General features: G+C 43.8%; 2 protein-coding genes across 4 annotated transcripts; both read left to right on the forward strand.

Moving 5' to 3' along the window:
* Positions 1–5,504: 5,504 nt before the first annotated feature.
* Positions 5,505–14,863, forward strand: MAGOH (mago homolog, exon junction complex subunit). Its single transcript, XM_055585846.1, has 5 exons — positions 5,505–5,702; positions 8,619–8,677; positions 11,043–11,153; positions 13,396–13,478; positions 14,589–14,863. Exons 1-5 carry the CDS (start codon positions 5,615–5,617, stop codon positions 14,686–14,688), a joined length of 441 nt encoding a protein of 146 aa, XP_055441821.1. The 5' UTR covers positions 5,505–5,614; the 3' UTR covers positions 14,689–14,863.
* Positions 14,864–15,010: 147 nt separating this feature from the next.
* On the forward strand, positions 15,011–21,513 carry CZIB (CXXC motif containing zinc binding protein). Of its 3 annotated transcripts, none has more exons than XM_055585844.1 (8): positions 15,011–15,296; positions 16,129–16,212; positions 17,440–17,496; positions 17,854–17,935; positions 18,143–18,174; positions 19,449–19,526; positions 20,246–20,311; positions 21,263–21,513. In XM_055585844.1, the coding sequence occupies exons 3-8, from the start codon at positions 17,440–17,442 to the stop codon at positions 21,338–21,340; spliced, it is 393 nt and encodes a 130-aa protein (XP_055441819.1). In that variant the 5' UTR covers positions 15,011–15,296; positions 16,129–16,212; the 3' UTR covers positions 21,341–21,513. The 3 variants fall into 3 exon arrangements, with proteins under 3 accessions (XP_055441819.1, XP_055441817.1, XP_055441818.1); XM_055585842.1 differs by lacking the exon at positions 15,011–15,296 and adding an exon at positions 15,737–15,922; XM_055585843.1 differs by lacking the exons at positions 15,011–15,296; positions 17,440–17,496 and adding an exon at positions 15,737–15,922.
* The last annotated feature ends 2,668 nt before the right edge of the window (positions 21,514–24,181 follow it).

Here is a 24,181-nt window from a genome sequence, read left to right on the forward strand (position 1 = left end):
ACAATTGTGGTTTGGAAGAGGCTGTTATGGGAGCAACCTACAAAAAAAAAAAAAGAAAAAAAAAACTGTGGAATACTCGTGTGTTGGGTGGCAGTAAATAAGATGAAGTCTGAGGAGTCAGGTCCATCGTTCCCTATTCTTGGAGGCATTTTGAGGTGTAGTTCCACTTCTGTTGCCTTTTGCCCCTGTGTCATCATATATCTACAGCCAATAATGGATCACAGAGTCATTGGACTAGAGAGCTGGAAGGGCGTTTAGAAATAAGGCCCAAAGATTAGACAATATATCTGACATTTATATATATAAATGTCAGATAAATAAAAGAAACTAGTCCAAGTCCTTTTCCTCCCTTTCCTTTTCCAGGAGACTACTTTGGGCTGCCAGAACACTGTATCAAACCTGCTACCTATCTTAGGGCCTATCTTTCTGATGGGATTTTGAAGGCCCTGGCAGAAATGGTCTTCCAGAAACAGAGGAAACTAAAATTTTATTTATTTATTCTTGAGAGCATGATTATAAAACAGATTGAGGTAAACTGTAACCTCAGAATGAGGTTGGATTTAAATTTATAGCAATAAGTATGATCCATCCATTCAGCTGTCTGTGTGATTGCAATATGTATATTCATCCACTGAAACTATTTGCTAGGTACCAACTAAGTGCCAGGTACTGCAGATGTACAAGTCAATCAAATGCTTTCTGTCCTGGTGGAACTCACAGTAGCAATTAGAGGAAGACATATGTGGGAACAAACAAAAAAAGTAGTTTTTTTTTCTTTAGTACTATCAGGTTACAAAGGAGAGAGAGGTCATTTCTACCTGAGGAGATGAAGAATGGGGTCAAGAAAGGCATTGTAGGAAAAGTAGACCGAAGCTAAGGCTCAGAAATGAAGTAGGGGTGTCCAGGCTGCTTCAGGCAGAGGACACACTGAGCTGGGACACAAGCATGAAACAGCATGAGGATTTTAAGGCACTGAATGTAATTTGTAATGAGCAAAAGACTCAAGGGAGACTTGGCAAGAAATGAGGCTGGATGGAAAGATAGGTTCAATGTAAGCACTTTATAGAATACTTCTGTTTAATTTCTGATTCAATTAATCAAATTTTCTTGGTCATTTATTGTGTGTAAGGCACCAAGTACATCACGGAAAATTGATCAGGATGTGTTGCAAGCACTTTGCAGACATGACAGTCTTTACCCTCAAGCTTCCCTGTGGCCAAAGGAAAATAGTGACTGCTTTTCATATATTTGTGTCAGAGTGTTTTGACGTGGTCATTGAAGACTGATGTGAGGGCAGTGGGATTTTCACAGAAGCATTCCATGTTGTCAAGAGCCTCTGGGACTTTCTCAACTGTGAAAAAGAAAACTGGAAATTTTGGAAGACATGGTGTCCGCAGAGGGGACCCCCAGCACTATCCAGTCAGGTACTGGAAGGGATGGGGAAAGGGCACAGGAATGAGAGCCTCTCTGCTCTCCCTCAATCCTGCTACACACTCATCATTTCACAAAACAGAAATGAGTTATCAGTTCAGTGCTTCAGAGTAAATCATTTCTTTTCCTGGCAATGCACAAAGAGTATTGGAGTTTTCCCACTATTTTTAGGGTATTGAGGATTTTCAGGATGTGGACAACTTTGAGGTGGAGGAATTAACAGCTTCACATTTTCAGTTAACATAAGAAATCAGGAAGCTTTGTTCATTCAGGCTATGCACCATGTGCATAGTTGAGAATCAGCAGAAATCCTCACATTTGCAAATACTTTGTGCTATGAAAAGTAATTTAAAAAAAGCCACCTGTATATGTGTGTGTATATATATATATTTAAAGACATGAGGGTTTTGATACTTTTTTACAAAAATTACAAGAGAAAATATCTGTACAAACCATGTGTTTTAAATAGCATTTTGTTCTATACAAGCTGTTGTTGATGTGAGGTGAAGTACTGGTTTGCAGACTCCATCCCATTGTACCCAAACGAATTTTCCTTGTTTGTCTTCCCCGAACACCCCTAAATGATCATATTTGATGTAACAGGCATGTTAGAATGTTGGGTCACACTAACCATTTCTGCTTTTTGTCTTGTCCTTCTGAGTTCCCTTAGCTTCTGTACTCAGTCCCCTTTGCAACCTGGTTTCTCTTCCAGAGGCAAGGGGTGAGGTGCTACATCTCACTAGTTGTACTGACATCATCTTGGTGAACTAAAAACCAAATGTGGACATTTGTAAACTCGGTGCACTGTTTCTAGAGAGAGATTAAATTCCTTTTATTAAATCTGAAAGTACTGTGATGCTTTACTGAGTGGGGAGTGAGCAATCTTGTGAGATAAAGACTCTCAATATTATTATTCCCATTTTAGAGATGAGAAAAAGAATGAAGACACTGCCCAAAGTCAACAGTTATGTTTCAGTTCAGTTCAGTTCAGTCGCTCAGTCGTGTCCGACTCTTTGCGATCCCATGAATCGCAGCACGCCAGGCCTCCCTGTCCATCACCAACTCCTGGAGTTCACGCAAACTCATGTCCATCGAGTCGGTGATGCCATCCAGCCATCTCGTCCTCTGTCGTCCCCTTCTCCTCCTGCCCCCAATCCCTCCCAGCATCAGAGTCTTTTCTAATGAGTCAACTCTTCGCATGAGGTGGCCAAAGTATTGGAGTTTCAGCTTTAGCATCAGTCCTTCCAATGAACACCCAGGACTGATCTCCTTAAGGAAGGACTGGTTGGATCTCCTTGCAGTCCAAGGGACTCTCGAGTCTTCAACACCACAGTTTAAAAGCATTAATTCTTCAGTGCTCAGCTTTCTTTATAGTCCAAGTCTCACATCCATACATGACCCCTGGAAAAACCATAGCCTTAACTAGACAGACCTTTGTTGGCAAAGTTATGTTTAGTGCCCCCAAAATACATGTAGCACATGTGATGTTCTCTGCCTCAATTTTCCTTCTCTCTCTCCTCATCTGGCTTAACTCCTATTTGTCCTGAGTACTATGCTTAGGGAGCCTTCTCTGTTCTCTCAGACTCAGACCTAACTCGTAAGGTTAGATAACTCTGTGCTTCTACAACAAATTTTGCCTACTTGTATTCCAATGCTCTGCCTCCCACTCCCATGCCAATGAGGTTGTTTTTACCAAGGTGACCCAGGATCTCCTTAATTATAAACCTTGGAAATACTTTCAATCCTTTTCTTTCTTGACCTAGAAGCAGCATATAACACTGTTGGCCCTCCTGTCTTAAAGTACTCTTATTTTGGTTTCCATGATACCATACTCCTGATTTTTCCCTTACCTTTCTGGCTTCATCCTCATCTCCATTGTCTGTGAGTTTCATTCTTCTAATCTTTCCATTTTACAATCCAGTCTACAACATTGCAGACAGAGTGATCTTTCTAGAATGCAATAGGTCTTGTCACCAACACCCCTTTCCACTTTCCTGCTTAAAGCCATTCATCTGTTTTCCTTGCATTTAAATCCAACAGCCTTGGGTTTTAACCCAAACCCCTTAACATGTGTTATAATGTCCTTCGTGATTAGTCTTGTACATCTTCTCCAACCTTATTACTATATTCTCAACTTTTTTTTTTTTTTTTTCTGTATTATAACCAAAAAGTTCTGGGCCCTCTGTCTGAAACATTTTCTTCAGGAAGACTTAACTTAGTCCCCTAGACTGGACTAGGAGCCACTGCATGAGCTTCCACAGTTTTCTGTGCTTCCCCTACTTAAAATTTGATGCCTACATTATAATTGCTTGTATGCTCCTTGACTGCCATCACTGTATTCCCAGCATGACACACAGTAAATGCTCAGTAAATTATGCTAACCTCAGACACATTAGATACATAGACATGCTCCTTCAGCTATACTTTACTATGTGGTTTCATACCCCAAGCCTGAAATTGCCTTACAACTTGATTGGAGTTGGGTGTCCTTTAAATTTTCTCATCCCTTTTTGATATTTTCCATGTCTCCAGATGCCCAGATTCATCAATTATGTTATAATGTTTATAATTTCACTTTTGGAAAATAACCCTGTGGTAATTACCCAATGTTTCTAAATACTTAACTCTAATTATTACCACCTCAAGACTGTTGTGAAAATTCTAAGAAAGGGCACTTGTAAACACACTCAGCCTAGGGGCTGACATTTATTAAGTGATTCCCTTATCTTTTTTATCTTGTTACCACCCACATCCAGTGTTTTTTTTAAGAAGATGCCTTATAGCAATTTGGAGTTTGGAAAGTATTTTTCCATTTCCAAGACATTGTTTTTTATCCTTGCAATAGTTCTGCCAGATGTGTAACATTATTATGCTCATTTTAAAGATAAGAAACCTGAGGTCCAAAAAGTTTAATCAGTTCACCTTTGGTCACAGTGAATCACTGTCACACGAGGGATTATTTTAACACAAATCTCCAGTGACATTCACCCCAGCCCCACCCCCCGCCCCAGCACCCACTCTTCATTCTGTTATCAATACTCGTTCAGGGAGAAAAGAAGTAACGGCAAGATTGGGAATGATCTTCAGGGACCACTAGCCTCAAGACAGAATAGTGTTATAGTCGCGCGTGCTCAGTCGCGTGCGACTCTTCCGCAGGCCCTCAAAATGATGCCATTTCAGCACTGTCTCTAGAAACAATTCCGTTTTCCATCTGGCTGGAACTTAGATGAGCTAAAGCAGGTTTCTAATAATTAAGTTTGGTTGCCCTTGGCCTAATCAAGGAGGAAAAAATTTTCCACAGCCGAGAAAACATTCGCAGTCAACCACTTAGGCCTGAAAACACAAGAGCTTCCTGGACAGCAGTTCAGTCCTGATTCAAACTGTGGAGAAAAAAATAAACACCAACACACAGGTCCACTGTGGAAGATTTTGGCTGAATTGGTTTGGAACTAGTATTTTTTAGGTGCTCCGTCCGAGGCGATTCAATTGCGCGGGCAGAATGGGAGATCAAACATTCAGATTTTAACTCCTACTCACAACACCTCATCTAGAGACCAGTGAGGCAGAAAGGGGAAAAAGTGAAGTAGAAAGAGATAAAATGGAGAATAAGTGCGGGAGAGTTAGTAGCCAAAAAAAAAAAAAAAAAAATGGCAAGCTCCACTGTGGATTTAGGGAACGCATCGCTGAGAAGTTTCTTGAACTGATTTTTAAACAGCAGAATTCAGTCGGAGCCAACGTTAGAGACGCGCTGCGCTGCGTTCTCCCACGAGGTCGGATCCTTTAACCCTGTTTTACTGATGGGACGACCTAGGTTCAGAGAGGGTGAAGGGCCTATTCCGACTCACACTGTTGGGTATCCTAAATGAAACTGGAGCCCGGGCCTCAAGCTTTCGGCCTCAAGCCCCAAGGGGACACTGATCAACAGCCCTCAGCCTCTTCTAGTCGCAGGCCGCGAGGGCGGGGCTGAACCGACTCCGCCTCCGGGGGAAAGGGGCTTTATTCCGCCGGGAGGGGAGAGGTCGCCTGGTCCCATCTCCGGAAGTGGGGGGGGGGTCGCTCCGCCACGCGCGATGACGTTTCCTAACGTCACTTCCTCGCGCCGCTGTAATCGTCAATGTCGGGCGCCTTTAGGGGCGGTGCGGTTTGCTCTTAAAAGTTCGATCTTGTATGCGCTTTGCGAGCCATGGAGAGTGACTTTTACCTGCGTTACTACGTGGGGCACAAAGGCAAATTCGGCCACGAATTCCTGGAATTTGAGTTCCGGCCCGACGGTGAGAGAAGCGTCCCGGTTCCCCGGGAGCGAGGACTAGGCCTGGGGGCGGGCGAGTGGGGAGGCCGGAGATCCGGAATGTACGAAGAACTAGCGGAAGGGACCGATGGCTGTGGGGCGCCGATTTGGAAGGAACGATCCTTGTCCGCCCCACTGATTCTTTCTTTTTGTGTGCTGGGGCTTCTGTTTAGTGACGATTTTGACCATATTGCTTTATTTAACAAACCTTTCAATTGAGCGCCTATCTGTGCCAGTCTCACTTCCACAATCTGGGCTGTAGGAGTGAATGATAAACAAACTTCCTCTCTCGTGGAGCTTATATTCTTTTGCTGGGAGATCGTAAACAAAAATATCCTAAAGAGTGTTGAGTGTTCAGAAAATCAAATGATGAAACAATTGCTGATGGGCCGCTTTTAAGAAGGATAGCTATTGGAGAACTCGCTGAAGAGCCGATGTTTGAGCTGAGCTCTGATTGACAAAGAAGGAGCCATCTCGGGAAAAGAACATTCTAGGCAGAGATGAGCTAGGCATGTTTCAGGTGGCCATTGTGGCTGAAGAGTAGTGAGCTCTGGGGAGAATAGTAGGAGATGATGTCAATTAGGTAGGTGGGGGCCACACCATATAGTCTTGGTGAGTTTGGATTTTTTTTCTAAGTGCAGCAGGAAGCAATTGGAAAGTTTTAAGCAGAGGTGTAATCTATTCTTGAGAAAGTATTGTAATTATTAGGTGCAGAATGGGCAAGAATGAAAACTACTTAACAGGAGATGGTTATAATTGTTAGAAAAAGGATGTTGGTTAGAACTAGAGTGATAGCAAAAGTAGAGAAGGATTTAGGATACAGTTGGAGACAGAACCAATAGGACTTTGCCAATTGATAGGATTTGGTGAGGGATCAATATGGTGAAGGAAAAGAAGTGAAAGATGACAGAAAGCTTCCACTAAATGGAGGCACAAAGATGAACTCCTTGTAGTTCAGTTGCTAGGTCGTGTCCGACTCTTTGGGACCCCATGAATGAACTGACAAGCCCAAATTGTGGAGAAAGTTTTGTTAACGATGATAAGATAGTGTATAAGGTGTTATAGAAAGAAACAGAAAAGACTCTGGGAGCGGAAAGAAGCACCTAACCTAGCCTTCGAGTCAAAGAAGGCTTCCTGCATAAGATGACCTGGGTGGAGAGTATGAGTCTTGAGTAATGTGTAGGAGTTGGTTAGACAGATGGGTCAAGAAAGCATTTTGGACAGCATTAACAGCAAAGAGGCTGAAAACCCAAAAGGTGCATGAGATGTTTCAGGCAGAAACCAAAACAGTTAGTTGACCCTGGAACAACAAGTTTCAAATGGCATGCGTCCATTTATACACAGATTTTTTTAGTAATTCTAATAAATACTGTGGTACTACCTGATCCACAGTTGGTTGAATTGAGGATGAGGAACTGTAGATACTGAGAAACCACAGATGCAGAAGGCTGGCTGACTCTTAAGTTATACTCAGATTTTTGACTGTGTAGAGGGTGGGTGCCCCTAACCCCTACGTCGTTTAAGGGTGAACTGTATTTTGATTAACCCCAGCTCTATGTGAGAGTCCTGTTGTAGGAATGAGGCTGGAAATGAGCTCAGCTTAGCAGGAAGCCACATTGAGGATTTTGGACTTTATCAAGAAGGTAGTGAGGAGCCGTTGTCAGTATTAAAATGTCAATATTAGAGTGACTTAATTGGATCCATCTGTTAACTGTTTCACTCTGTCCACTCTATGGAGAATGAACTGAATGGAGAGAGACTTGAGGCAGAGACACAGTGCAGTAAGGCATCAGTTATTTTGACTCTTTTTAGTGTACCTTCTATACGGAAAAAATTAATCTCCTCTATTTCATCTTCTTCATATCCACCATATATACCCAAATCAGCCTGTTTGATGAACAGTGTCACAGAGGGCCTTGTATACCAAAAATGCTCAATAATAAAACCACAACTTTTCTATCATGTTTAGAAAAGGAGTAGATCAATGTTTCACAGTCACATGTTAATATATGTAAAAACCATTTTATAGTTTCCAGAAACTTTCACAATTCTTTTAAGCCTCTGAAGGCCCTGTGTGCAGGTAGGTTATCGGTCACTCCTATTTTCAGCTGAGGACATTAACCTGCTGAGATATGATTTGCCAGTCACAAGAGAGTCTGTTCTTTTATCACACCTGAGCTGCCTTTTGCAAAAATTGTAAATCATTGTCAGCTGTATTTTTGGCTAGGTTATTTAATAGTGTTCACTGGGGGAAAAAATACATAAAGTTTGAGAATTGTTTTATTCAGTGGAAACACTGGGGACTTAAGCCCGGAAGATAGGCTGTCAGGGATAGCTTTGAGGGACTATTTGAGGGACTATTCTGAAGAGGTGAGGGATGAGCCAGGATATATAGGAGGTTTTAGAGGGAAACAAACAAACAAACAAACAAAAAACAGGTAGACCATCTAAAGGTTACTGTTAATCAAATACCAGACATCTAAAGTTAATGAAGTTCACATTTTTCTTTGTATGGGAGGATGCTAGGCTCATTGAAATCATTCCTTTGATATACACCTTAACTGTCCAGGGCCAGTATCCTGTTTTCAACATCCTGAATCCCCCTCAAGGTGCACCCATAGGAAGGGGGCTGGGGGTGGTGTGGCTGCAGTGGCTGATGGCTTAATGGCTGCAACATCCTTTGTTTACTGATAAGGCAGGTGACATTTTTTTGTTCACCAAAGCCTAAAGTGAAAAACTGAAAAGACTAGTATTGTTGAAACACCAGAGGTGTAAATACTAAAACTATTAGACACTTTGAAAGTCAGGATACATTTTAAGCAATAGCTGGTAGTCTTGGTAGGCTAATGACGCTTTCTTGTTTTTATTATATATTGAATTTGTTTTTTGTCCTTCACAGGGAAATTGAGATATGCCAACAACAGCAATTACAAAAATGATGTCATGATCAGAAAAGAGGTAATGAATTGTCTGAGGGCCTTTCATTCACTACCATTTAGCTTTGTGTCCTGTTTTTATTCTTTCTGAGAGTAATGAAAGTGAAGTCGCTCAGTCGCGTCCGACTCTTTGCGACCCCATGGACTGTAGCCTACCAGGCTCCTCCATCCGTGGGATTTTCCAGGCAAGAGTACTGGAGTGGGTTGCCATTTCCTTCTCCAGGGGATCTTCCTGACCTGGGATCGAACCCAGGCCTCCTGCATTGCAATTGCGGCAGATGCTTTACCGTCTGAGCCACCAGAGAAGTCCAATCTGGGAATAATATTGAAAGATAAAGAATAGGAAAGTATAAATGTGTCTGTAGACGGCTTCTAAAGTTTTTCTCAAATCTTCTTTTAGTTTATTTTTTCTTCAATAGTGATGAGTCAATAACTGGTAATCATTTGAAGTCTTGCAGATCTTGGTTTTGAACCTTGAATCTTTTACTAACATGTGACCTTGGGAAAATTTCCTGGTTGAGCTTGATAAGTCTCAGTTGCTTCATCTGAAAAAACAGAAAACATACCCACCACTAACTTAGTGTTTGATCTGTTCCTTGGTGGTGGTGGTTCAGCTGCTAAATCATATCTGACTTTGCAACCCCATGGACTGCAGTACACCAGGCTTCCCTGTCCCAGAGTTTCTCAGCTCCCAGAGTATCTCCCAGCGTTTGCTCAAAGTCATGTCCATTTAGTTGGTGATGCCCTCTAACTATCTCATCCTCTGTTGCCCACTTCTCCTCCTGCCCTCAATCTTTCCCAGCATCAGAATCTTTACCAATGAGTTGGCTCTTTGCATCAGGTGGCCAAAGTATTGGAACTTCAGCTTCAGGATCAGTCCTGCCAATGAATATTCAGGACTGATTTCCTTTATGATTGACTGGTTTGATCTTCTTGCTATCCAAGGGACTCAAGTCTCCAGCACCCAGTTCAAAAGCATCAATTCTTTGGCGCTCAGCCTTCATTATAGTTCAGCTCTCTCATCCGTATATAACTACTGAAAAAAAAATAGCTTTGTTTATATGGACCTTTGTCAGCAAAGTGATGTCTCTGCTTTTTAATATGTCTAGGCGGGAGGAGAAGGGGACGACAGATGGCATCACCGACTCAATGAACATGAGTTTGGGTAGACTCCGGGAGTTGGTGATGGACAGGGAGGCCTGGCATGCTGCAGTCCATGGGGTCGCAAAAAGTCAGACACGACTGAGCAACTGAACTGAACTAGATTTGTCATAGCTTTTCTTCCAGGGAGCAAGTCTTTTAACTTCATGGCTGCAGTCACTGTCGGTAGTGATTTTGGAGTCCAAAAAAATAAAGTCTGTCACTGTTTCCATTTTTTCCCGATCTGTTTGCCATGAAATGAGGGGACCAGATGCCATGATCTTAGTTTTTTGAATGTTGAGTTTTAAGCCAGCTTTTTCACTCCCCTCTTTCACCTTCATCAAGAGGCTCTTTAGTTCCTCTTTACTTTCTGCCATTAGGGTGGTATCATCTGCATCCCCTGGTACCTAGCACTCAAGAGAGCTCTTTTAATTTGCATTTGAGTAGGCAAAAAGGAGTGTGGGAAAGCACTTAACATCATTGAATGCATGTTAGATTCTAGTCATGACACTAGGTACTACATCTGTAGTCCTATTTTAACCGCTATTGTAAGCCTCTATGATGGGTGTGTTACATATCCTTTACAGATAAGACATTGAAGACCTATATATTAATTATGGGGCTTGTTCAAAGTTACCCTTCGAGTTAAAAAACTGAGCAGGAATTTAGACCTCTGCCTGCCTTTGTGAAGTCCGTGTTTGGTGTGATTTCTACCACACCATTGAACTTCATTAAAGCCATTCTTTCCTTTTAACTGCTTTGTCACATTTGGAAGTGTCTTAATAGTATATTTTCATACTGTAATATTTAATTAGCAATCAGTATTATGCTTAGCCATACATGTCAGCATCCTCACTTTTTTTTTAATGTGTAGTAATATGTAAAATGCAAAAGACATGTGTCTGCTCTTCAGAAGCATGTCATTTAGTTTAAAATAGCCCGAGTTACTCACAGATCTTTCTTTGGGGCTCAGGTGTGCAGGTAGGCAAGGAGTAGGTCCAGATGAACAGGATGTACCAAGAAACAGAAACAACTAGATGTGGGATTGAGGTGTAGTCATCGGACACTTCTGACCCTGCCATCCTCTTAGCATGCCGAAGTCAAGCTGGAATGGCTTCACATTTACAGAGGTGCCAGAAATAAATCTTCATTAGTCTTTTTTTTTTTTTTTTAATCTTTCATCACTATCTGAGTCAGAATGCTGCTTAGAGATACAATTTAAATTCTGTTTTTTAACTTGCTTTCAGGCTTATGTACATAAAAGTGTGATGGAGGAACTGAAGAGGATAATTGATGACAGTGAAATTACCAAAGAGGATGATGCCTTGTGGCCTCCTCCTGACCGAGTGGGCCGGCAGGTGAGTGTTTTAGCAACTACCCACAGGGCAGAAATCTTACAAATAAGATAAAGCTTCCTGCTCTGCACATGACTGAATGTACTGTGTGTGTGTGTGTGTTCAGGGCCCTACACCGAGCAGGTCACCAGCACCTTGGTCTAAGGCAGCACAAAGCCCACACGGAGGACCAGGGACAGCAGGTGGAGCTGCTGACCACCTGGAGCCCAGCCCTGAATTTCTTCTTCTGGTCCACCTCCCGCTTCTTGAGAGTATTTGCTACCCACGTTTCTTACTGAGTAACCACTATGGACAAAACGTTGCAAAGATAGCAAGATAAATAAAACATAGTCATGTCAGCAGTGTAATGGAAAGTCATGCCAGCAACTAAGTCTATCTGTTTAAATTTCTGGCTTAGATATTTATTCTGAAAACATTGTGGTAATTAAAAAATAAAAGCCACTGTCGTATTTGACCAAATTAATAGGAAAGATTCTTCTTTCTACTTTGATGCTGCCTTCCAACTTCTAATTGATTTCATTGTCCCTTCTTTTGTCCTGTAGAGCCCATTTTTTTCTTTCCTGGAGTGACAGTAATCTTTTAAAATGTAAATTTGTTCATATATTCCACTGATTTTAAACTCTGGCTTTGCACCGCATTTAAAATAAAATCCGAACTCCCAGCTTACCTTCTACCATTTTCACCATCTCTCACTGGGTTTAAATCTCATTGGTCTTATTTCTGTTACTCAGATTCACCTAGGTGCTTCTTAGTTTAGAACCTTTGCATCTGCTACACATTGCCTGGAACATTCTATCTGAGACTGTCTTTATTATTGAGGTCTTCAAATGTCACTTCTTCAGTGATGTCTTAAGAGCCTATCTAATCTAAAATGCCTTTTCTTATCACTTAAGTAAGATCTGGTTTTTGTCTTCATAGCATTTATCATTGTCTGAAATTGTCTTGTTTGGTTTTCCTTATGCATGATGATGAATATTCTAAAGCATCTAAAAATAATGAACTTGATCTACATATAAAAACTTTGTTGAAAAGAAAAACCAAAATAAATTAACAAACCAACTGGAACCACATAGATACAAAATACAGAGTGGTGGTTATTAGAGGGAAGGGGTTGGGTGTGCAAAATTTGTAAAGGGAATCAACTGTATGGTGACAGAAACTTAAATTTTTGGTGCTTAGCACAGTATAATACAGAAGTAGAAACAGAATATTGTACTTATGTAACAAACCAATTTTAACTCTATACGGAGATTCCCTGGTGATCAGTGGTTAGGACTTGGGGTTTTCACTACCAGGATCCCACAAGCCATGCCCTGTGGCCAAAAACATAATACTTCAATGTAATCTAAAACCATGAGTGGAAAGAATACATTCCAACTTCTGGGCATGCAGGAAGAATAGAGTGGGAGGTGGGTCTAAACTGTAGTATTTCTTGAAAAAGAAATCTGACCCAAGTACAACAAAATATTAACATTTCAAGTCTGAATGTTAAGAAGTAGAACTCAGGGGACTTCTCCTGTGGTCCAGTGGTTAACACTCCATGCTCCCAATTCAGGGGGCCCCGGGTTTGGTCTCTGCTCAGGGACCCAGATTCCACATGCCTCAACTAAAGATCCTGCATGAAGACCAGCACAGCCAAATAAATTAATTAAATATTTTTTAAAAAGAAAAGAAGTAGAACTCAATAGGTTATAAGTTCCACAAGGGCAGAAATCTTTGTTTGGTTTTGCTGATCTGTCCCATAGACCCCCCTCTTCCTATTCCCTGCCCAATAGATTTTTTTTTTTTTTTTTAAGATTGTGGTACTTGTTCCATCCTTGAGAAATTCAGGCCCAAGGGCATACAACTAGTAAGTGAGAAAGCTGGGATTAACTCAAGGTCTAGAATTCCTTTCCTTGTCCCATGTTGCCCTTAAAAGTTAGATTCTTGGTATTTGTAAAACAGATTTATACATGTTATTCCACATTGTTAACAATGAAAACTCCTATATGGAACACAGTGTAAATTCTTCCAAATGTGGAGCCTCACAGACACAACTAAGAGTATAAGCTACTCAAGCACTAAACCAGTATTTATGTCGTACCATTTATCTCTTTGTTTCTAGTACCCAGTACAGTCTAGGGCTCAGATTGGTCTTGGTAATGTGGCCATCTGTATTAGAGTTCATGTGATTTGGAAGATGATGAACGCTTCTCCTGTGTGATGAAAAACCAATTCAGATTGATATTTCTTTCAATGTTTCTAGGAGCTTGAAATTGTCATTGGCGATGAACACATTTCTTTCACAACATCAAAAATTGGTTCCCTTATTGATGTCAATCAATCCAAGTAAGTACACATGATCCTTATATCCAGATATGTCCGTTTTCGAGCATGCTGATATGAAACCCATAATCAAATTGAGACTGTTATGGTAAGATAATAATCTGGTACAAATCTAAGAATTGGCCAGCTTTGTCCCCCTCAACAGAGAGACTCCCAAATTATCTTCAAGGGCTTGCTCCTTTTGCTTTTTGAATTTTAGTCAGCCTCGTCACTAGCACTTCTCAGTGATACACCCAGAGAGGAATGCTGTAGGAGCAGCCAAAGTGGGTAAGAATCTGGCCAAAACACAAAAAACAACTGCTGGAAATAACCTATGAAATCAGTGAGTCTGGATACCTTCCTCAGTGTTGGTTATTCAGATTGCACATCTTAAAGCCTGACTTTAGTGAAACTTGAAATCATTTAGAATACAAATTAAAAAATTCGTTTTTGTCACAGTAAATTATTGAGACATGAATCTTTATGCCACACAGAATCATTAGAATTTGGCAGCCTCTTTGGCTCTCGTGCTTTGAGGATTTGGGATTAGATATAGTTCACTTTTAGTACATGTTGGGCATAGTTGTCTTCTTATGAACAATCGCCTTGTTCTTACCCAGTTATGCTGTAGTAAGGTTGAGTGAGTCTCTTGGTCCTGCTTAGCACTACCTCTTAAAAAGGAAGTTTTCCTAATTCTGAAAGTAATACATGCTTACTTAGAAAATATAGGAAATACAGAAATGTAGAAAGGTGAAAATCACCCATAAAATTATCAGTTAGATAACCATTAATCTTAAAGTATTTCTGTCTTTTTCCTGTGCTTTAAAAAAGTCTTTTAAAGCACAAAAAATGAATTGAGATCAACAGTCTGTTACTTTAATCATGATTTTTTTCTACTTAATATAAGCATTTCCTTCTTAAAAAACCTTAACATTTTAAATTACTTCTTAATATTCCATTTTAATGTATATAGACTTTTTCTTATTTTTGGACATTTGGTTGTTTTCAAAGTTTTAATTCTGTAAATACCTCTTATGAGGAATATCCTGGTACATAAATAATCTGGGTTATTAAATGGTATTTTTTGCTGAGTTTTTTCAGCTTTTTAAACATTTTTTTCCTCTTGCATTACAGGGATCCAGAAGGCTTACGAGTATTTTATTATCTTGTCCAGGACCTGAAGTGTTTGGTCTTCAGTCTTATTGGATTACACTTCAAGATTAAGCCAATCTAGATGGAACATTGGTGTGGACACAAGGGGGGTGGGAGTGCTGCTTTTAATTACCATTATCTAGACATTTTTGTGTATATCAGGGCAATATTTTTTTTATAAACTATAAATGATTGTCTTTGATAAATACATAACAAAATGCAATTTTTTTTATTTTATAAAGACCTGAACATGTGAACTCGTCTCAAATTACTTTTTAACACTAGCTTCTTATGTGAAGTATTGCCAAAAATCTAATCAACTCTGTACATATAACTACCAGTTTATAGGAAGTAAAAGATTAGAGAAACATGCTAAAAAATAACAGTGGAAATCCAATCACATGTTGCGCATGTGCCAACAACTAATGAATCATAGAGACTAGCCCCTGTTTGCTGCAACTAGAGAAAGCCCATCTGCAGCAATGAAGACCCAGCACAACCAGAAATAAATGAGAAAAAAAAGATCACAGGGTCCCAAACACACACACACCCTACTTTGCTTCCTCCAAAGATCACAGGGCAAAAAAAAAAAAAAAGGGCAGCAAGTTAGCTGCCGTTCTGGGACCTGAGACGTCGGGGTTCTGTCTGCAGTGCATCCTCTGCTATTGAAGGGTACCTGGCGGCAATCAGGTAAGTTTGTGGCAAAGTAGACATCATAAACAGTCGCTCCAAATGTTAATCTAGACCTCCGGACGGAGAAGGCAATGGCAACCGACTCCAGTACTCGCCTGGAAAATCCCATGGACGGAGGAGTCTGGTGGGCTGCAGTCCATGGGGTCGCTAAGAGTCGGACACGACTGTGCGACTTCACTTTCACCGTCTCCCAAATCTGCGAAGCCGGCCCTGGGCAGCGTGAACTGATGTGATCTAAGATGCCTCGGCGGGCAGGCAGAGAGCCAGGGCGAGGTTGGGTGAAGGCAGGCAGAAAAGAGAGGACCCGGCAGAGGTTTCGGGCAGAACTGTCTTGTTTGGGGCGATGTCCCTCAAACTAACTTGCCGTTCGGTAAATATCTAATTACCGATTGCTGGAGGGAGCCTTCCGCGGGTCTGAACACCGGCTAATTGCGGTCTCAGACTACCTCAAGATGGCTTTGCCTAAAAGACCAGGCGCCACTGGGAAAGCAGCGGCCCGCGCACACCCGCCTCCAGGCCCCGCCCAGAGCCGCACCGAGGGTGCGCAGGCAGCGCCCGCCGTTTACGACGAGCCGCAAAGCGGTGACCGCAGCGAGCGCTGGGTGGGCCGGGCTGCTATGGGGGTAAGTGGAAGCGAGCCGCTAACAGGGCAGGAGCGGGGAGGTGGCGAGAACCAGGAGGCAGGAGATCGCGCCACCAGGGATTGAGGAGAGTGGGCTTCTGCTGAGAAGGGGCCGGGAAGCAAAGCTCGTGCTGGGAAGGGAGGAGAGGGGCGGGGCAGGGGCTGCGCAGGCGCTGTTGACGCAGTCGCCATGGTGCCCTTTCTCAGAAAATCGCGCTGCAGCTCAAAGCCACGCTGGAGAATGTCACCAACCTCCGGCCAGTGGGCGAAGACTTCCGGTGGTACCTGAAGGTAAGGCTGGAGGGGCGGGGGTCTAGACGTCTAGGCTGCAGGCATTTCTGGGCGCCAAGGCCCGGCTCGCGTAAAACTTTCCCATCCTGAGGTCAGTAGTGAACAGGAGCTTTCTCTGGGGCAAGATGAAAAATGTTTGTTAAATGTTCACTTTTCTTCTGGATAGAATTTTACGTTTTCTTTTTAAAAGTTTATTGATTAGTTCTTAATTAGCAGTGTCTTGAAGTTCCTTTTGTAATTTTCCCCTCCTTTAAATGTTTCATGGTATGTAAACAGACACTAAATGAAAGACTACTTGCAGGGATCTTATGATTATTTAGTAAGAATAATTTCACCTCTTTTCTTGATTAGGTTTTATTTTTGTGCGGGGCTCCACCCTTACTTCCCCAACCCATATTTGTAAATCTGGTACCCTAGTGGCATGGTCTACAGATGTCCTCGCCTTATTTGAGCAGTTGAGGCCCTTCATGTTCCCACATTCCGGAGCTTCTCATCTGTTTTCCTTCTTGTCTAAATCCCAGTATCCTTCAGTACCTGGAAAAATCCCTTTTTCAGGAAGCCTTCTGACCACCGTTATTTTCAAATTTTTTGAAGCCCGAGTGCCAGGTCTTACTTGAGGAATTGATGGTCTCTAGCTTCAAAAAGCTTTCCTGGTGGCTCAGACGGTAAAGCGTCTGCTTGCAATGCGGGAGACCCGGGTTCGATTCTTGGGTCGGGAAGATCCCCTGGAGAAGGAAATGGCAATCCACTCCAGCACTCTTGCCTGGAAAATCCCATGGACGGAGGAGCCTGATAGGCTACAGTCCATGGGGTCGCAAAGAGTCAGACACGACTGACCGACAGGACTGAGCGACTGAGCATCAAAAAGCAGAATTTAGAGAAGGAGACAAAGAAATAGAGTAGCAACAGAGTGATAAGTATTTCTACCAGCAACCTCCAGGGCCTGTGAGAACACAGAGGAAGCTCCTAACTCAGTGGGTGTTGTGGGGACTTTTGAAGCCATTTCTGTACCACATGAGCCTTGAATCCGTAGCCAGACTGAGCACTTCTTAGAGGAGGATGGGCCAGTCAACATGAGAAACACTTTGCCCAGAGATTAGTCTGGTTGTGTCCTTAGATGGCTGATAAGATTGTGAGCCTGCTCGTCTCACCCCATTCTTGCCCTTCCCTCAGCATCTGCCCAGCTGAGCCAGCTACTTTACTAATACTCTTTTCCCTCCCCTCAAGATGAAATGTGGCAACTGTGGTGAGATTTCAGAGAAGTGGCAGTACATTCGGCTGATGGTAACTGCTCCCCCCACCACTATATCCACACACAAACACACGCAGGTCTCTGGGCAGGGATCTGTGGCCCTAAGCTCTCTGGCCTTTGGACCCCACTTTCTGTGGTTTGGGAGGGCAGGCATTGGTGTGATCAACACTGGGAACAATAGGCTCTGGGATGTGAGGCAAGAGTTCAAAATCAAGGGGTAGTCCTTTTCTCAGTCTCAAGAAGCCTCCCCAGGATTCTTGTCCTGGCAAGTTCCTCACCCTGTCTGGGTATTCATCTCTTTAACCGGATAATAAGTGGTAGGACTGGGTTCCTGAGGACCCTTACAGCTGACTGATACGTGACTAGAGGTTCTGTTTCCTGCTTGCCAGGACAGTGTGGCACTGAAGGGAGGCCGTGGCAGTGCCTCCATGGTCCAGAAGTGCAAGCTGTGTTCGAGGGAAAACTCCATTGGTAGGTAGGCCATGGATACTGCCTCTGCCAGGCTGGCCCACAGCTTTCTGGTACCAGCCTGAGAGCATGCTCATGTTACCTGTGGGTGGACCCAGGCCTGAGGTACCCCAGCCTCTACAGTAGACTCTTGCACAGAGCACCGTCTGGGTACCTGGTAGGGCCAGGATGTGGACTCAAATCAACTTTGTCTTCTCTTTTACATTTCAGAGATTTTGAGCAGCACCATCAAATCTTACAATGTAAGTTTCCCGCTGCAGTGGCAGGCATGGTGGGATTAGGTCAAAGCTGGGAACTAGGAGGCCTGTGTTCTAGAGTTATATCTGCACCTGAGTGATGAGCTATGGGACTGAATGCACGTGCTGACTTGTTGGTTCATTCATTGTGTCAATCCACCTTACACTGCCTGAATGCTTGGTAGGAAAAAGACTCATAACCAGACTATTGTAGTGCTTTCTTAAAAGTGCTGGGCTGTGGGAGCTTACACGACCTCTGACCCAACCTGGCCACTCAGTTTCCAACACTGGGAACACTTGCCTTGTCTATATCTTAGAGGACTACTGAGCCTTCTCTGCATCCATGGGTGGGATAGTCCTTTGAATGGTGCATCCATCCTTGCTATCTGATTTTATTAGACATTTATTTATGTTACTGCGTAGTGTATTAGTCCAGAAGTGAGGGAGGGAATGTATGCTTTGGGTCTGTGTATTTAAAGAAGGGCAATTACTTGTCTTTATCCATTCCTTATTTGGCGTTTTTGAAAAATGCCTGCCTTATGCCAAACTCTCAGCTTTGTCCTGAAGTTAAAAAAATCACATAAGGACTTGCCCTCGAGTAAATCATAATCTAGTGAAAGAGACAGACCAGGAAACAAAACTACACCAAGGACAGGCACTTTTGGGCATGCAGGAAGTGTTTCTACAGTGAATGAATGAGAATGAATGTGTAGGTGTAGTCCCTGGGTCATATGGACCCAAGGGTCAGGTAGGCACAAATTTTGGTTATACCACTCCACTCAGTGAGTATCCTCCACATGCATATCCCACTTCAAAGGTCTTAAGTCAGCCCCCGCCTTGACAGCATAGTAGATGGTTACCAAAAGGCCATACTAAGTGTACCAAGGCCTTTTGGATGATCTGGAAACCTTATACCTCAATATTCTTCTCATAGTTTTTACTTTGATAATTTTATCTACCATTTATTGACCATAGTGTCAGGTCCTATGCTGGGCACTTTACACCTACTTCAGAGTCTCACGATAAAGCTGTAGTGGGTTCCTCAGCTCCATCTGACAATCTTAGGCCCAGAAAGGAAGAGAAGCAGAACTGTGTGTGAGCTCTCATCCAGGCGCCCCAACCCGAGAGTCCACATTCAGAAAGATCTCACGGTGAGCCAGTGCCAAGGTGGCCTTCTTCCAGAGAGAGATGAGTAGCTCCTGAGGCCCATTCTGGGCTCACAGGGGCCATGGGATCATCCTGGACCCCGCTGGGCCTGATTCCTCATACTTCCTTTATAGGCTGAAGACAACGAGAAGTTCAAGACGATAGTAGAGTTTGAGTGTCGAGGACTTGAACCAGTGGATTTCCAGCCCCAGGTACCTGTCTTCCCAGGGAACCTGGATATTTGGGGAAGGTGGATACTGCAGGAAGTGGCAGCAGAACTGTGCTTCCTGCAGAGACCATGGAGTAGGAATTCTCCTTCCTAAGGGTAATCATTGTTATCTCTTAAACAGCTAATATATGTCAGACACCAAACTTGTTACTTTTAATGTTACCTCACTTAATCCTCACAGTAACCTTAAGAGGTTTATTCGTCCAGTTTTTCAGATGAGGAAAGAACTTCAGAGATATTGTGACTTGCTCAGGGGAAGCAGTTAGTAAACACTGAGCAGTAATTTGAACGCACATCTATCCACTCCAGAGCCAGTGCTCATGGCACTAGATTTGTGTAGCATTTTCACCTCACAACCCTTTGAGGTAGGCAAAAGAGATTATATTGTTATCCCCATTTCATAAGTAAGAAAACAGGTCCAGAAAGGGAAGTGACATGCCTGGGGTCTTTCAGAAAACCAGGTGAAGGGTTTACCCAACACCTCCTGCCTTCTAGGCCAGGGCTCTAATTTGGAGAAACCACTCTTAGTCCCAAGGCAGCTGCTAGGCTCTGGGATCTCAGTAGTTATTCCAGAACAGTATCCCACACTGCATCTGTGTCCTGTGCCAGAGGGTCGTGAGATGGCCGAGTTCCCCGGCCAGGCCCACCTGCCACACTGGTGCCTTCCCCCCCGGTTAACTGCTGCCTTCCTGTCACATGCAGGCCGGGTTTGCTGCCGAGGGTGTGGAATCGGGGACAGTCTTCAGTGACATTAATCTACAGGAGAAGGTACGGGACTTGGCGGCCTTGTGGGGAGCTATACGGCACCTGGTGGGAATTATCCTTTCGGTGAACAAGGCTCTTCAGCGAGATGCTGCCTCTACACTTTTGAGCTTTTTGTTGGTGATTCTGGTTTCTACAATAACCCAACGTGCGGTGCTAAAGCGCTACCTAGTGATCACATGCAGGAAGGCTGGGATGTGCCTTTTGGAGAAAATACATCTTGGATAAGCTTTGTTTAGGCGTGAGATACAGTGCTGTTGGCCATGAGTCCAGTCTTAATGAATCAACTATATACATACATGTACACACACATATGTATATTATTTAGATAAGGTGTTTTTAAACATAAACATACATGAAACAAGGTTATGTATTGATTGGTTGAAGAAAATACTGTGATCAGATGCTCCCAGGAACCTAACCTGTATTTCCCCTGGGAGCAATGGTTCAATATTCACTAATTCAGTGCTTGTGGGGACTTTATAGAACATTAACCACTGTGAATACCAAGAGTCAGCTGGACCACTGGACAGGTTACTGCCTTGCAGATGGGGAAGGCTTGTGGTCAGGCCTCAGAAGAAGGAAGGACAAAAAATTCAATCTGCATAGCACCTAATAACAGTAACTGGATTTAGTGAGCTCTCATATGTGCCTGTCACTATGCCAAGTACTTTTATATGTGTTTACTCATTTCTTTCAACGTTCAACATAAAATCTATTGTTCCCTTTTTTAAAATAGGAAAGAACCGAGACTCAGGAAAGCTAGGGACTTGAAAAAAAAAATCACAAAGCTAGAGGAGCAGGAATTCAGATCTGAGCAGTCTTTCTGTGTCCTGGGTCAGACATGTTCCTGAAGTCTGAGTTAGAGCCTGAGCTGTGCCTTTAAGTGCCAGCTCTCTTCTCCGCATGCTGTCCCAGGCTGCCTCGTGAGGCTAACACTGCCGTTTTCCCCCACAGGACTGGACTGACTATGACGAAAAGGTTCAGGAGTCTGTGGGAATCTACGAGGTCGCCCACCAGTTTGTGAAGTGCTGAACCCTCTTCCTGTACACTTGCCTCTAAGAACTGAAAAGGGACAACGTGCCCCAAGCAGAGGCTGGTCCCCTCGTCCCTCGTCTCCTGGCAGTTGTCCAGGCCCTCACAGCCTGCATGCTCGGCTCTGCCGCAGCTTCCCGAGCCCCGCCAATAAAGTCCCTATTTGTGCTACACTGCTGGCTGAATGGCTGCTCCACTCCTTCCACCCCTCTCCATGTTGGAGGGCTCTGATGGCCTCTTGGCACCTTCCCGCAGTACAGATTCGTAGCCTGATCCAGCTAGCAAAACAGGAGCACAGACTTCCCAAGGGCTCTCAACCACTTGGAGAGTGTGCAGGTTGAGCCAGGGGACCAAAGGTGTGAAGTCATTGGTACAGAGGGCAGCTGAGCCTGTGGAATGATGCCGAACCCAGCAGTCCTGACCCAAAACATCACATTGACCAACCTGACCCTCAGGTAAACCCCGGCATTTCTGTAGCTGGTGTTGCTGCATGTTCCAGGGTTCAAAGGGACTTTGGAGGTCAGTAGTTCTGTCCCAGCATTTCTAGTCCCTGCCAGCTGGCCATTGGGTCTTTGCCCACTTGCTGTGATGGGGCAGCCCCCTCCCACCAGGGGAATCCCTGTGAAGGTTCTTCCCTGTACTAAGTCAGCCTCTTTGCTTCCTGTAGTTCCTCATGGTCCTGGTCTGTCCCCTTTGTGGTCACACTTCTGTGTTCTTCTACCCCTGAACAGCCATGTGGAGGTGTGAAGACAACAGTCATGGCCTCTTGTCTCATGAGCCTGCTTCCCTGGGCCTGAAGATCCTCTACATGGTGGATAGAGTGGTTCAGTGCATGGTTAGGTCATTAGGGCAAGCTCATATCTTCATACCGGAGACTGCCATTTGGCAAACCTGTTATGAGAGGACTTATTCTTCATCAGTGTTCTGCTGGAGCCTGGAATTTGGAAGTAAAAAATTACTATCTCCATTTTTCTGAGTGGCCCTCTAGGAGAGGGTCTGCCCACTCAAGGCTAGTTGTGAGGCTCTAGGAAGGGGATCCCCACATGGCAGGGAAACCTGGCCATGTCTAAAGGTGGAGAAGAGATGCCTACCTGTCCCAGTCTGGCAACTGTGTCACGTGTCCTCTAGAACCCTCGTGTTCTCAGTTCCTGGGCCTGTGTTTTCTGCCCTGATAGGGCAGGGCTCCTTTGGCCTCCCTCAGCCAACATTTCTGCCAGCCCCCACCCACTGGGAACAGTCTACTGCCTGGCCTGAAAGCAAGCGAGGAGCATCAGGCTGGGTAAATAATAGCCTTTCAGGGTTATTCCCTGTACCAGCCAGTACGTGTTACAAAGGCAAGCACTAAAAGGATCTCAAAGTTCTCTTTATATTGTACATTATTTTCTCATCTTTTAGGAGGTAGAGGAACACAAATAATCAGTAACAGATGGAAAGCTGAAGTAGATTATGTCAATAAATGCAAAAAAGTATTTGGTAAAATTCAACAACAAACCATAGACACCCTTAGCAAACTAGGAACAGAAAGAAACTACCCTTACCTCACAAATTATGTTTGAAGTATTCCATTCAAGATCGGGGTGAGATGAGGATATCCTGGATCACTCTTCATCATTGTCCCCACCCCCCAGCACAGTAAGACTGAAAAGAAAGTACGGTGAAAAGACCAAAAAGGATGAAACAACTCACTTTTCACAGACTGATTTTCCACTTAGCAAATCCAAAAACATAAACGGGCGCTGGATGTAGGATCAGTATACAGAAATCAAATGCATTTCAGTACACTGGCAATATGCAGAACACAATTCAATACAAAAACACACCCATCCACAGCAACCCAAGTATATACCACCCCTAAAAGTAACTGGGAACTGAATCTCAAAATGCTCAAGACTGACAGATCGGCCAAGATAGAGTAGAAAGAACTGAGCTGACCTCTTGCAAACACACCAAAATCACAACTACTGGTAGAACAACCATCACTGAAAAAGATGGGAAACTCCTGGGAAACATCTGCAACTAAAGATACAAAGAAGGAACCATAACAAGATAGGAGGGGCAGGCTCCCACAGGCTAGAGAATTACATTGCAGAAGTTCTCACGGGAGTTCCTGCACTGGGGAGATGTGTCTGCAGAGCATTTGACTTTGAAGGCCAGAGGGGCTTGGTTTCAGGAGTCCCACAAGATTGGGGGAAGTAGAGACAACCCTTAAAAGTGATGTGGCAGTTGCTCAGTCGTGACTGACTCTTTGCAACCCCACGGACTAGCCCACCGGGCTTCTCTGTCCATGGGATTCTCCAGGCAAGAATACTGGAGTGGGTTGCCATTTCCTTCTCCATAACTCTTAAAGGGCACACAATTTCACACTCTGGGACCCAGGGCAAAAGCACTAACTTGAAAGGAGCCTGGGCAAACCTACCAGCTGGTCTTGGAGTCTCCTGGGGACGGGAGGGGGGCAACTGTAACACCCCTGGAAACATAATGAGTGGCAGCCATTCTTGGGAGCTGCCTCTACCACATGGATGCTGGTGCTGCTGGGCACCCAAATTGTGGATTCCTTCCTCTAGCTCATCATCACCAAGATCTGGCCCCACACAACAGCCTCCAGGCACTACTGCTGGGACACAGGCCAAGGAACTAACTAGGAGGGGATGCAGCCCCGGCAGTCAGCACACAGCTGTCTAAAGGCCTCATGAGCCCACAGCTGCCTCTGGACACTACCCTACCCACTAGAGGGCCCAGTGCCCAGTTCTACCCACCAGTGGGAGGCACCAGTCCCAGAATCCCCTGGAACCCAGCCCTGACCACCATGAAGCCTGCTCTAACCTTTAGGCCAGCCTCACC

Source organism: Bubalus kerabau, chromosome 6 (assembly GCF_029407905.1).
Source record: "Bubalus kerabau isolate K-KA32 ecotype Philippines breed swamp buffalo chromosome 6, PCC_UOA_SB_1v2, whole genome shotgun sequence".
In the NCBI taxonomy this organism is placed as follows: domain Eukaryota; kingdom Metazoa; phylum Chordata; class Mammalia; order Artiodactyla; family Bovidae; genus Bubalus; species Bubalus kerabau.